General features: G+C 46.6%; 1 protein-coding gene across 1 annotated transcript in view; it reads left to right on the top strand.

Moving 5' to 3' along the window:
- HMCN2 (hemicentin 2) overlaps window positions 1-14,399 on the top strand; it is a 563,480-nt gene that overhangs the window by 426,267 nt on the left and 122,814 nt on the right. Inside the window, exons 56-58 of the mRNA XM_086924818.1 lie at window positions 7,852-8,039; window positions 9,176-9,272; window positions 13,240-13,401. Coding sequence (XP_086780944.1) covers window positions 7,852-8,039; window positions 9,176-9,272; window positions 13,240-13,401 — 447 coding nt within the window. The remainder of the gene's footprint in view (window positions 1-7,851; window positions 8,040-9,175; window positions 9,273-13,239; window positions 13,402-14,399) is intronic.

The following is a 14,399-nucleotide window of genomic DNA, read 5'->3' as shown; positions in this document are numbered from 1 at the left end:
GGGAAGTACTCTTTGAGCAAAACCTTAGCTGTTGTCAAAGCTGTATTGTCTTTCGTGGGGAAGGCCTCGACCCATTTGCTGAAAGCACACACCACCACTAAGACATACTTAAGGTTATTGCAGCGTTCAAGCTGGATGTAATCCATTTGAAGTACCTCGAATGGTGCAGAAGGTGGAACAAACCCTCCTTTCGGAGTATGCGTCCCTTTTGCAGGATTGTGCTGTAAACATATCAAACAGGTCTGCACTACTCTCTTAGCAGTATTGCCAATCTCGGGATGCTCCCAAACTTGCGTTAACAACCGAGTAATTGCAAGAGCTCCCACATGTGCTAACCCGTGCGCCATCTGGACCATCGCCTGCAAGTAAGCTGCAGGCAATTTCCATCTCTCCATGTCCTTACTCCTCCAACAACCCTCATCATCCAGTACCCCTTCTGCCGCCCATGTGACAAGCTCTGATTCAGTTGCTGATTTTTGGATGTCTAGTATCTCTACTCATCATGCCATTGCTCGGCCTGCGACTTTGCTACGTACATGGGGGAGTCATTTCGAGACATAGCTGTTTGTCTTGCTATAGTGTCTGCAAAAGCATTGCCTTGTCCTACTTCATCAGTGATCTTTTTATGTGCACTGCATTTAATTATCGCTACTTTCTTTGGGCAAAGCAACGCATTTAAGAGATCACGCACCAATTCTCCGTGCATAATGTGTACGCCATGAGATGTCAAAAACCCACGCTCTCTCCAGAGTAAGCCAAAGTCATGCGCTACTCCGAAGGCGTACCGGCTGTCTGTGTAGATATTCACACATAAGCCAGCACTCAGTTCGCAGGCTCTTGTTAAGGCTATCAGCTCTGCTGCTTGAGCCGATTTCTGTGGTATTCGTGCTGTTTCTACCACTGTCTTAAGTGTCGTGATCGCATATGCTGCGGAAGTCGTACCATCTGGCAGCCTCAAACACGATCCATCAACCCACAGTTCCCCATCCACATCTGGAAGTGGCATATCCTGTAAGTCGACACGACCCTTTGTCTGTTCCTCAGTCAGGAAAACACAATCGTGATGTTTTTCTTCCTGACCCTCTTCGACCGGATAAGGCAATAAAGTGGCAGGGTTCAGAGTATCACATTTTTTCAGTGTGATATGTGGTGCCAAAAGTGTGAGCTCATATCCTGTTAAACGTGCACTCGTGAGATATTGGGTCTTTGTTTGATTTAACAGGGCATCTACTGCATGGGGAACTAGCACTAACAATTTGTGCGATAACACTATTCCCTCACTCTGCCGTATAGCTACTGCTGTCGCTGCAACTGCTCGAAAACACCCAGGTAACCCTCGTGCTACAGGATCAAGAATAGCTGAGAAATATGCGCATGGCCTCTGCTTGTCCCCGTGCGCTTGCACTAACACTGATAACGCACACCCATCTTTCTCATGCACGTACAATGTGAAAATCTTCGTGTAATCTGGTGTACCTAACACGGGAGCAGAGCAAAGGGCCTGTCTCAATTGTTCAAAAGCATTCTGACATTCATCTGTCCATTCAAGGGGCATTGGTGCAGTTTTGGACAATAACGCTAACAAAGGTTTTATAATGTGCGAAAACCCCATTATCCACTGTCTACAAAAGGACGTTAGTCCTATGAAGGCGCGTAAATCTCTCTGAGTACGGGGAACTGGTGTATCTAATATTGCCTGAATTCGATCTGATGTTAATGCACGCCCCTCCTTAGACAAAAGATGACCGAGGTAGGTCACCTTGGGTCTACAGTATTGTAGCTTTTTCTTAGAGACTTTATGGTTGTTCTGAGCCAAAAAGGAAAGCAAAGCAAGTGTACTCTCCTCGCATTGTGCATAAGTGTCTGCAGCCAACAGGAGATCGTCAACATACTGTATAAGAGCTACTCCGGATTGCAATTCAAAAGAATCAAGCTGTCTTTTTAAAGCCTGGCTGTAGATGCTAGGACTCTCTGTGTAACCTTGAGGAACACGCCAAAATCTATACGATTTATTATTTAACGTGAAGCCAAATAAGTATCTGCTGTCGGGGTGGATGGGAATGGAAAAGAATGCGTTTTTAAGATCAATGACAGTGAACGTTGTCGCTGTCGGAGGGACCAATGTAAGCAATGTCGTAATATCAGACACCACAGGATATTGAGGGATGACAATTTTGTTAATTTCTCTCAAATCAATAATAAATTGATAGACCTTGTCGTCAGTGTCTTTCTTAAGGATCGGAAGAATAGGGCTATTACAGACATTGTAAGGAACTTCCTCCACTACTCCTGCAACGATCAAATCCTGAACGATGTGCGTCAGGGCAATTTCACCTTCCCTAGAAATCTTATACTGTGGTACACGTGGCAAAAGTACTCCCTCCTTGACAGTAATTCGAATAGGCGGGATGAGCATCTGTCCCACATCCGTATCTGAGGTCGCCCACAACGTATGGGGGAGAGAGGCTAATACTTCAATTTCCTGTATAGTACAAAATCTGCCAGGATCGGGGTAGTTGTCATTCAAAATAACTCGCACTCCTTCGGGAGCGCAGCGTATCGTTGCTCGAAAGTATTTGAGCAAACCAATGCCCATAATGTTATCTGGAGTGTGAGGTGACAACAAAAATGGACCAAAACTGAAAAATTTGTCAATGCAAAGTGCAAGAGGTTGTGATAGTGGGCTAGGAGAGGGTGTGCCATCAAACCCTATACATGTTATCGTTTCGCCGGACAGGGGAGCCCTTGGAACCAAGTTTTTGGACAAAGCACTACGAGTAGCTCCTGTGTCAACTAAAAACTGATCAGTAGAACCCAAAATGCCCGCTGATACATATGGACCTCTTTGATCTACTGGCACTTCAACTGATTCCGTACCCCATCCTACGCAATCCTATGCATGCACATAATCCTGATGCTCCACATTCTCACCCTCCGAGATCTGATATTGATTCCGTCTATCAAAAGTATTTCGTTCATCCTGACCACGGCCCCTCGTTTCAAACCTACCACGATCACTTTCGCCACCTCTCGCTCCTGAATAATTATTTCTCGACCTTCCACCTCCTCGACCACGCTGACTGCGCTGCTCACGAAGTACCGGACAATCTTCAGCCCAATGCCCAAACTCCTTACAATAAGCACATTGGTCCTCCGCTATGTCAGTACGACCGTACGACGCATTACTCCCTCCTCGCCTACCTCTATCATTCCCTCTAGATTGCGTTCCGCGAACTTGTGCCAACATCACCTTCGTTTTCAATTCCTTCGTTTTCTTATCTACACTTTCTTTAGCCTCTAATTCCTGCCGCTCATAATACTGAGCCATAGTTAACAAGGACGCAGGGGTCGCCGTGGCCCAGGAACTTTCACTCGTCTTTAATCGTTTTGCAATCTCCGATAGGAGATTAGCCACATACTTATCTACAAACAGATGCCTACCCGTATCATCTGTTAACGATTGACCACTGTAGTCGTGAAACGCCTCTTCGAAACGTGTAAAGAAATCTGATACCGATTCATCTAACTTTTGTTTGCAGGAAGCTAACATAGTCCAATCGATCTTTTTAGGAGGAACAAGAGTTTTCAATTTAGCTAAAATAGCCGCTGGGAGTTCTAAAATCATATCACATGGTTTACATGCAGGTTTCCTGTCTAAGTCAGCCTGGTTTATTTCTTTCCAAGTTGCCCCAAACGCCGTCTGATCATTAGTTTTACAAATCGACCTCCACATATCGGGTGGAAGAATTAACCCAAAAAATAGATCTATATCAACAAGAGTCATGACACAAGAAGAAATGGCCCCCTCCACCCCTTCATAAAATGCGGCTGGATTTTTACGGAGATCAGGTAAAGCATTTTTTAACGCCATAACATCTGCTCTATTCCAAGGCGTATATACCCAATTATATACAAAGTACCCCTTTGCATCCTTCGATGTTTTATCTTCATCTGTACCGTCCCCCTTAGGGGGAACATACAAAGGTGCAGCTTCACGCATAGGCATAACATGCACTTTAGAATTCTTATCTGAACCCCGGAGAGAACACTCCTTAGACTGCTCTGTTGACCCCGGCACGGACTCCTTATCCTTTTTCTGTTCTTCCCGCAATCTGGACGCCTCATCCCGTAGCTGGATCAGTTGTCTGAAAAAGGTATCGACATCTGAAAGAACAAATAAACCTTTATCCAAATTCTCACGATGTACCGACACAGCCTTAGGTTCTAAAGTCTCTGAATATTTGCGAAATCGAGTAACAACTTCATCTGCAAAAGTATTCAAAAAACACAACAATTCTCGTTCTGTCCATTGACCCCTTTCAGCAACAACGTTTGACACGGTTACATGATTTAAATTCAGTTTCCGAGCATAACTACGCAATTCCGCGGCTCTCTCCGCAGATAACCTGACACTAGACTTATCCCCGTCTCCCGACTTATCCCGGTCTTCATCACCAGAATCCTCAGTCGGAGCCGTAGGTGGAACGTACGGAGGCAGAGATCGATCTAATAACGAAAAATCATCAATTTCAATATTAAGGACAGGATAGAGTGGTCGTCGAATAGGAAATTGACCGGTCGTTTGCAAATTACGTTCCCGTGCCTCCCTCTCTTTCTTTTCCTGTGCCTCCTTTTCCTCAAGCTGTAAAGCTTTATCTCGAGCAGCCTTGCGCTGCTCTTTGTCCGCCAAGGCAACTTCACGCTTCATACGTTCACGCACCGCTTTCTCCCACATTCGCACACAATCAAACATATTCTGTCTAGCCCTGCGCTGAAACAAACATTGTTCCACAAATTGAACCTTTCGCAAATCAAACGACCCATGTAGTGGCCATTGCAGCTCGGGATCAGTTCTAGTATATTTATGCCATAATTTACTGTACAGTATAGGGTGAAGGCCAAATTTGACATACATCTCACGGTTTGGAGTTCCCTCTGGGGGAGCCGGCTGTGATTCAGCTAACCTGATTGTGGTACCATTTCCAAAACAGCACATCCCTCGGAGTGTGCCTAAAACAGGCATGTTCAAAAAGTACCACGAAAGCGTGATACCATAAAAATGTCACTTACAGTACTTCACACAAATGTGCCTCTCAGAGTACAAACAAAATTAGAGAAACATCTCTACATGCCTGCCTATGTGAAGTGCACTACACATATAGATTCAAAGTTCACAAAGTCAAAATGTTAGCTAACTCAAATCATAGTCACAATCATAGAACTTCAGTAAGCGTCCGTAGACTACCTTACCGATCACAAATCTTACCCAAATCTCAAAGTCCAGATTCCAACTGCCAAGGTCTTTAATCGAATCAGCCAAACGGCACTATCCAGCAACGCAGACGATCAAGATCTCAGTCGGAGACCGGCGCCACCTGGAAGGTCAGATCAGAAGGAAAGGAAGAAAACACCGTGGGTGCCAAGACTCGGGTCACTCGGTGGCAGCGTACGCGTCCATGGCGAGTTTCCAATCCTTCGTCACGACCTCTCCTTCGGGCATCCGAGTCGCCGATGAGTCCCTTCGTGGTCGCCAATTTGTGGTATTGGGTTCCCAAGGCCTACATGCTCCGCAGAAATACCCACTTACACCAAAGAACTGTTGGCACGGAAACTGAAAAGTACAAAAGACAAGTTTATAAAGACCCCATGGGGTGGTGGTACATTCCTACAGCACCCTTCGGTAATGCAAGAAGTATCACACCGAACACTGGTGCGAATCCTTCTTTTTTACGTTTTACAGGTAATAAAAGATAGGCGGTACAAGGTTACAGAGCTTTATGTACATATATGGTCATTTTTGGAGCACAGCCAACTCATGGGAGGGGTTACATCTCCATTGGTCAGTTTTGGCGGAACATTCCTAAGGGGTGACTGGTCAGTTGAGACTGCGCATGTACAAGCTTGACCGTTACCAAAAATAACCTGTTGCTGGGCAAACTCGAGTGGTCAGCGGCATGGACAAAGGACTAAAAGGGCATGCTGACCACGAGGCCGCTCATTCCCTAAAATGGCCGCCGTACATACAAAATGGCGTTTTCGAGTAAAGCCAATTTAAGGGAAATAACGTGTAGCAAAGCTAAGCGCTAACCCGGCCATTGTCAAATTACGACATTAGGGGTACATACATACATATATCACATTTTGAATGTCTAGTAATGTTTTGAAAAGGGGGTGATTTTTTTTTTTACCCTACCCCCACTGGCCCCTCCCCTTCCACCGACCCCATCACTCAGGTCCATCTGTGCGGCCCTTGGCCACAAGCTAGACTGCAATTTTGGCCCCCGAGAAAAAGTTTGTGAGTACCTATGGTCTAGGCTGATGTAGATCACTGCTGAGTCATCATGCAAGAGTGGCTCTAGACTGATGTAGATCACTGATGAGTCATCAAGCAAGAGTGGGTCTAGGCTAATGTAGATCACTGCTGAGTCATCATGCAAGAGTGGCTCTAGGCTGATGTAGATCGCTGCTGAGTCATCAAGCAAGAGTGTCTCTAGGATAATGTAGATCACTGATGAGTCATCAAGCAAGAGTGGGTCTAGGAAAAGGTAGATTACTGCTGAGTCATCAAGCAAGAGTGGGTCTAGGATAAAGTAGATTACTGCTGAGTCATCAAGCAAGAGTGGGTCTAGGAAAAGGTAGATTACTGCTGAGTCATCAGGCAAGACTGGCTCTAGGCTGATGTAGATCACTGCTGAGTCATCGAGCAAGAGTGGCTCTAGGCTGATGTAGATCACTGCTGAGTCATCATGCAAGAGTGGCTCTAGGCTGATGGAGATCACTTCTGAGTCCTCAAGCAAGAGTGGCTCCAGTCTAATGTAGATCACTGCTGAGTCATCATGGTAGACTGGCTCTAGGCCGATGTAGATCACTGCTGAGTCATCAAGCAAGAGTGGCTCGGGGCTGATGTAGATTACTGCTGAGTCATCAGGGAAGACCCGATCTAGACTGATGTAGATCACTGCTGAGTCATCAAGCAAGAGTGGCTCGGGCTGATGTAGATTACTGCTGAGTCATCAAACAAGAGTGGCTCTAGGCTGATGTAGATCACTGCTGAGTCATCATGCAAGAGTGGCTCTAGGCTGATGGAGATCACTTCTGAGTCCTCAAGCAAGAGTGGCTCCAGTCTAATGTAGATCACTGCTGAGTCATCAAGCAAAAGTGGCTCGGGGCTGATGTAGATCACTGCTGAGTCATTATGGAAGACTGGATCTAGGCTGATGTAGATCACTGCTCAGTCATCAAGCCAGAGTGGCTCCAGGCTAATGTAGATCACTGCTGAGTCATCAAGCAATTCTTGGTAACTCTGTTGCAAAATATCAAATTTATCCCAGGGCAGATTCATGTATTTATGAATTTTAATATTATGTTTATATTGGGTGTATTGCACACAATACAGAACTAAATTGGTTCTTCGGGTGAGGAGACACTGAGATAATGCACAGCATAGTGAATCCAGAAAGATTCACGCTGCAAAACAGTTTGTTCTTTTCCAAAACGGTCCTGTTTCACAAGCTGACTTGTTTCAAAGAGCGTAACTATGCTCTGTGAGTTGGAGTTAGGAATAACTTTTGTAACAAAACAAAGGCGTCTGCACACAAGAGGTTTCATCTCTGGTGTCAGACATTTTGGGCACCAGGGATTTTTACATACAGACCAGTTGGTTTTGCCTTATTTCAGGACCTGCGCTGTGATAAAAACAATATCCAGTCTTCACCCCACAAGCTCAAAAGTTACAGTCATTTGACTTCTTGTCCCTGGAGCTAAAGGGGTTTCTGAGTGAAGTCTCAATGTTCTTATGGGGTCTTTGACCATTAATGACCGCACTTTGTTGCCTCTCTTTTTTCTTTGCAGGCCCTCCATCGTTTCAGAGTGACGTGCACGAGGTGATAGAAGAGGTGGCCGCGATTGCCAATGGCACTGCTCTCCTGAAGTGTGAGGCTACTGGGACACCGTCCCCCGAGATCTCTTGGTTCCGGAACAGTGTACCCATTGTAGACACAGAAAGACACCATGTCCTGGAGGAGGGCCGACACCTTCAGGTATGTCTGTTTCATCTATTATAAATCTATCTCTACCTGGACGCTTTGGGGGAGGGATTGGCATTTGCACTCAGATGGCTGTGTACCCCCTTTCAATGGTGCCGCGCCCTCAGAACATCTCATTATGGCAATAATGTGTCCTGTCTGGAGTTTAGCTTAAGACATTGTAAATAGGCAGCTAATGTATAATCATAGCCTGGGGGTGTCTATGTCACACACTTACGCCTCCAACACACTTCTAGGGGCTGCGCCCCAAGACAAGATAAGAGCACCTCTCTGGTCACCAGTGCACAGCATCAAAACACTTTCCCTGAGAGGCTCATCGCAAACACAACCCGCTGCCAACCCGGCATCCCCCAATGGGGTAACGTTCTACCCACCTCGATAATGCACTTCTGCACCTCACAGGGGGATGAGAAGCACTCTATAAAAGCTACTATTCCTGCTGCTGCTTCCACCCTGTGCCTCTTCCTGTGCCAGGAGAGTTCTCTTTCATTTTGACTTCCTGCTGCATCTCTGCACTCTGTACGGAGAGTACCAGGCCCTCCAGAATGCATGCCTTTGTTTGTCCTCGCGCATCCTGTGTGCATCCTTGTGTCCATCACACACTATTGTAAATCTTTGTACTCCAATGTCTGTACTGGTACTACCTTTGAACCTCTGGGTCAGTGTCATTTCAAATATTTTGGGGCCCCCAGGCAAGACATATCTGTGGGCCCGTGCATGGAACAAATTTGAATTCTATTACTTATTTCCTGCTAATTCAAGCCTGAATGATGTCAAACGATACTAGATGATATGTTAAACATTAACAGAGTTACACAAAACCTGTTGAAATATGTTTGCTCTCTGTACCCCAAAAATTATCAAATTGACACAGAGTAGAGAGACAGAGTTAGAGGTGATAGTAGCCAGACAGGAAGAGAGGTTTAGACAGAGAAATAGGATAAACAAAAGTCACATTAGGAGAAAATGCACTTGCCCAGGAGGCCTTGGAAGCTGGGCAGTTACCCACTTTGCTTGTGCCTTAAACAGTCTTTGTTCTGGGCCCGATGTCTGGTTCCTTTCACCTGGGGCTGGTTCGGTGACGAGTTCTGATTCCCCTCTAGCAGCTGAACTGTGTTCTTTCTTTGTAGATCCTCGGCGTTGAGCTGACGGACGCGGACACTTACGTATGTGTGGCAGAGAACGCAGCGGGCTCTGTAGAGAAGCTGTTCATGGTCACGGTGTCAGGTGAGTCTATGGGAGTCATGTGCCTTCAGCTTTAATACATTGTAACAACAAGCATTAAAAATGCAATAGGTCTCGCAGGGACATTATTTAGAGCTATTGATATTGTAAATGACATTGTTTTTTGTGTGTTGTTTTTATGTTTTTATTTTGTAAAACATAATGAAAATGATTTGTAATTTTAAAAAAAGTAAAAAGATAGTACTAAATGGCCTAATGTGATATATACAGACTTATTGTGTCTAACCGTAAACTATATCTGTTTGGTAGAGGGCAGTATATATTGTATATGTTTGTGAGTACGATGTGTTGTACTGAGGGAGTATTTAGATTAGAATGAAGGGGAAGATATGCAGATAAAAGGTAGGGGAATTAGGGTAGTATTGTAAATGGCTATGGCTTTTATTTTGGGTTTGGTTTTAAATATATAAATAAAAAGCATATACATTTACAATACCAATAGCTCAAACTTGCGTATCTGCAAGACCTATTGCATTGCAAATGCTTGTTTAACATATAGGGTAAGTAAGCACGAAACTGCGTGACACTCCAGGTATGGGAACACATGGCGAAAAATATTGCCTTTCAGCAAGAAATGGTATAGTCCAAGGGCGTTGTAAGAAATGCTAATTACTACTCCTACTCCACCACCTTCTACTCCTACTCCACCACCTACTATTCCTACTACTCCACCACCTACTACTACTACTCCTACTCCACCACCTACTACTCCTACTCCACCACCTGCTACTCCCACTCCTCCTACTACATGACCTACTATGCCACCTACTACTCCTACTCCACCACCTACTTCACTACCACCTACTCCACCTACTCCTCATACTTCACCACCTACTATACCACCCACTCCTACTACTCCTACTCCACCACCTACTACCACTCCTACTACCACTCTTACTCCATCACCTACTCCTCCTACTCCACCTACTCCTACTACTCCTACTATTCCTACTCCACAACCTACTACTCCTTATCCACCACCTACTGGTGGCAGTGGGTGTGGTGGTGAGTAGAGTGATGGTGGGTAGGGTGATGGTGGTGGTGGGTAGGGTGGCGGTGGTGGGTAGGGGTGAGGGTGGTTGTGGGTAGGGTGGCGGTGGGTAGGGGTGGTTGGTAGGGTGGAGGTGGTGGGCAGGGTGGTGGGTGGTGGGTAGGGTGGCGGTGGGTAGGGTGGCGGTGGGTTGGGCGGTGGTGGGTAGGGCAGTGTTGGGTAGGGTGGTGGTTGGTAGGGTGGTGGTAGTGCATAGCAGTGATGGGTAGGGTGGTGGTGGTGGGTAGGGTGGCGGTGGTCGGTAGGGGTGGGGGTGGTGAGTAGGGTGGCGGTGGCGGTGGGTAGGGTGGTGGTGGGTAGGGTGGTGGTGGGTAGGGCGGTGGTGGGTAGGGCAGTGTTGGGTAGGGTGGTGGTTGGTAGGGTGGTGGTGGTGGGTAGGGTGGTGATGATGGTAGTGGTGGGTAGGGTGGTGGTGGTGGGTAGGGTGGTGATGGTGGTAGTGGTGGGTAGGGTTGTGGTGGGTAGGGTGATGGTGGGTAGGGTGGTGGTGGTGGGTAGGGTGGTTGTGGTGGGTAGGGTGGTCGGTGTGGGTGTGAGTGTGGTGGTGGTAGCGGTGGGTAGGGTGGTGGTAGTGGGTGTGGTAGGGGTGGGTAGGGTGGTAGTGGCGATGGTGGTGGGTAGGGTTGTGGTGGGTAGGGTGATGGTGGGTGTTGGGTAGGGTGATGGGGTAGGGTGATGGTAGTGGGTAGGGTGGTGGGGGTGGTGGTGGGTAGGGTGGCGGCGGTGGGTGGGGGTGGTGAGTAGGGTCGCGGTGGGTAGGGTGGCGGTGGGTAGGGTGGTGGTGGGTAGGGCAGTGTTGGGTAGGGTGGTGGTTGGTAGGGGGGTGGTAGTGCATAGCAGTGATGGGTAGGGTGGTGGTGGTGGTGGGTAGGGTGGCGATGGTGGTAGTGGTGGGTTGGGTGGTGGTGGTGAGTGTGGTGGTGGTAGTCTGGTCGTCCGTCTCAACCAGAAAGGGCCTGGTGTCACTAGTCACTCAATGACCTGGGAAATGTGGCTGCCATGCTGACATCAGAAGGACAATAGGCTGAGTGGGAGTGCTAGAGAGGAAGCTGGTGGCCTGAAGGTAGTTCAACCCACTGAGCTATCTTATTAAAACCTAGGTCTTTGATTGGAACTTTGGAATCCTATGAAAGGGCAGTTTCCAATCGCCATATGTATGAGTACGCTGCCTACATTGCGAGGCTGTGCGATGGGTGAGATGAAGTGATTCACAACCATGAGTTAGTCATGTATGCATTGCTGCCTTCTTGTGTGCTCCTGGGCAGCTGCTTCTATGGCGTCCCTCTCTCTGTCAGATCTCTGTTGTACAAAACGGTTATGAAGTGGTCATTTTTCATTGACTGAAGTTCACAGTCCTTGTAGAACAAGCTGTGCCTGAAATGGAAAAATAGAAGTGCAGGTACTCTGCACCAGATTACCTGCTTGCTTCTGAGAAGTGCCGGTACGCTCCAATGAAAATTATTACGTTTTTCTTGAAAGGTGCAGGTACTCTCCCTCTCAAAATAAAAAAATTGAGCCAGTTTGCCAGCAGTATAGAAATGTAACGTTCTCAGCTCATTTCCTGCTTCAGAAAAATATTTTCATATTAAACAACTAGGGGAGAGGGTGTTTCTACCGTAAATAAAACACAGTGCTCCTAAAAATATAAACATTAACGTTTTGGCCCACATAATGGAATAATAGAGTACCCGGGATGCCCGACACCCCTCCCCCGCTGCGAGGAACGCGCAGTCAGTCAGAACTCTGTAGCTGTCTCACATCTGTCTTCTTTCAATTGTGTCCACTCATTTCCCATTTGGAGACAGTCTCGAGCCAGATGCCAGTAACATCAGGTTTCTGTGGGCCCAGTTTCTAGTGGCATAAGCAGCTTATCACAGGCGCCTGTAGTCAGTGCGGCGTAGGGGCCCCCACCCTTCAGGGGAGCCCACGTGAGATGTGGTAGACTCATGGGCCTCGGCCACATTCTTTGGGGTGGGGGGTTAATGGTGATGGGGGGCGGGGTATCCTTCTGCGTTACGCCACGGCCAGATTTCTTTTCTGTTTTTCTTCGCTTTTGGTCATAGTGTTAGTGTATGAGGGGGACTCTGCCTTTGTGAACCTGGGCACGACTTCTAATAAAGCAGACATCGTAGGTACAATTACTTGCACCAAAAAATGTAACTATCACAACGTGTCAATAATGAGACTGAATTCAACATTCTCACAAATCGACTTCGGTCCCTCTTCAGATCCTAGTGCAGTCTTGCACAAGTTACATTCGATTTGTTGCTCATTTAGCTGGCATCAACAGAAGCTGTTGACCTACAGAGGGGTTACTCATTCTCTGAAAACGAGAGACAGGCAGAGTATTATGGAAAAAAAGCGTTCTCCTCAGCAGCAGGGCGTGGTTTATTATTCACCGGTGCCAACAGCTAGGGCGACGCCTCTTCCTCGTGCACGCCAGGTAAAATTACAAAATAACGGAATTATAAATAATAAACCCCCAACTGAGGCCGTCATAAAACCAGCACCGCCTCTCCCCTACCTCCTTCACCCGAGGAACATGCAGGAATGACGGCACTAACGGGGGCGGAAACAGGATACTGAATCCCGCCCCTCCAGGACTCCCTGACCTGCCTCATGGTTGCCAAGGCAATATTTCTGAAAATATTGCCCTGCTACTGTAAGGCAGGTCATGGAGTCCTCAAGAGGCGGTATCCAGAGCAGACAAATCTGCTAAACAGGAGCTTTTTCCAATGGCAGGCCTCCGTTTCCAGAGGCCTGCCAATAGAAAAAAGGGGCGTGGCTTCACGCAGTACTGAATTCCCCTCCTCACAATATCTCTCATGCCCTGCAATGACTTAAAAATGGAGTTAAATAATGCTGAAATTATGTAACATTTTTTTATGCGGTTTGCAGTTCCTCCAGAGATTGTGGGTGTGAATCCGGAGACTATCACAGGCGTCCTGGGAATCACTGTTAACCTGATGTGTGATGTGCGGTCACATCCTGCGCCGGAAATTACGTGGTACAAGGATGGGCATGTGCTGCTGTCCAGTGAGGAGGTGCTTATCCTGCCTGGTGCGTATGGGTCTCTTTGAACGGTTAATACACAGCTTACAGAATGGCAAACAGCCATGACAACATACTCACCTACACAGATGCACTATCTGAGTCATCCAACCATACAACTACTCATCCAAATATATAAAAACTTGGGGCCAGATGTACTAAGAAACTGTTTTGCGATTCCCTAGTTGCGAATCCTTGCGATTTGCAGTTAGGAAATTGCAAAACTTCATGTACGAAAGTGTACGAAAGTGTGTTGAACACTTTCTACGATTCCCAGTGGGTCGCAAATGACTTACCTCATGAATATTAATGAGGTAGATCGCAATTTGCGGCTCATTATGAATCACAAAAACCACAGGGCTGATGGCCTGCTGAGGTCAGCAGATCACCATGTCTGTGATTGCTTTTAAGTAAAGCAATCTTTTTTTCTGTAAAACAAAAAGGAAAATGAAAGGTTTTCTTTATATCTTTTAAGAGCAGGCAGCGGTCATTGGGACCACTACCTGCTCTTAGAAAACAGTTTCACATACAGTCACAAAGGGGAATGTGTACCTTGGGGACCCGTTTCCATTTGCAAATGGGTTACCACCAATTTGAAACAGGTGATAAATTGCAAATGTTTTGAGACCGCATTTGGGTCGCAAAACATTCAAACCTACTACTGCGACAGGTAATAAGTTACTGAATCGCAAAATGCATTTTGTACATCGGAAAGGGCTTCTTTGCGGTCGCAAACAGCCGATTCTGTGAATCGGGCCATTTGCGAACCCAAAAGCTTTGTCCATGTGGCCCTAAATGTAACAGGCACCCAGAATGCAATTTCTTTTCTTTTGGTTTATTATTAGGAACACATCTGTTGCACGTAAGTCACCACACAATGATACTATGTTATGTTCATCTCATTTTAACACCAACAAAATATTCAAAGTGATCCAAATATAGTTACACAGTATATTCATTATACATAGATGAATGTTTAGAGACAGTAAACTTTGGCGACCCTGTCG

The sequence above is a fragment of the Lissotriton vulgaris genome, chromosome 5 (assembly GCF_964263255.1).
Source record: "Lissotriton vulgaris chromosome 5, aLisVul1.2, whole genome shotgun sequence".
In the NCBI taxonomy this organism is placed as follows: domain Eukaryota; kingdom Metazoa; phylum Chordata; class Amphibia; order Caudata; family Salamandridae; genus Lissotriton; species Lissotriton vulgaris.
This window is presented reverse-complemented; position numbering and strand designations above follow the sequence as displayed.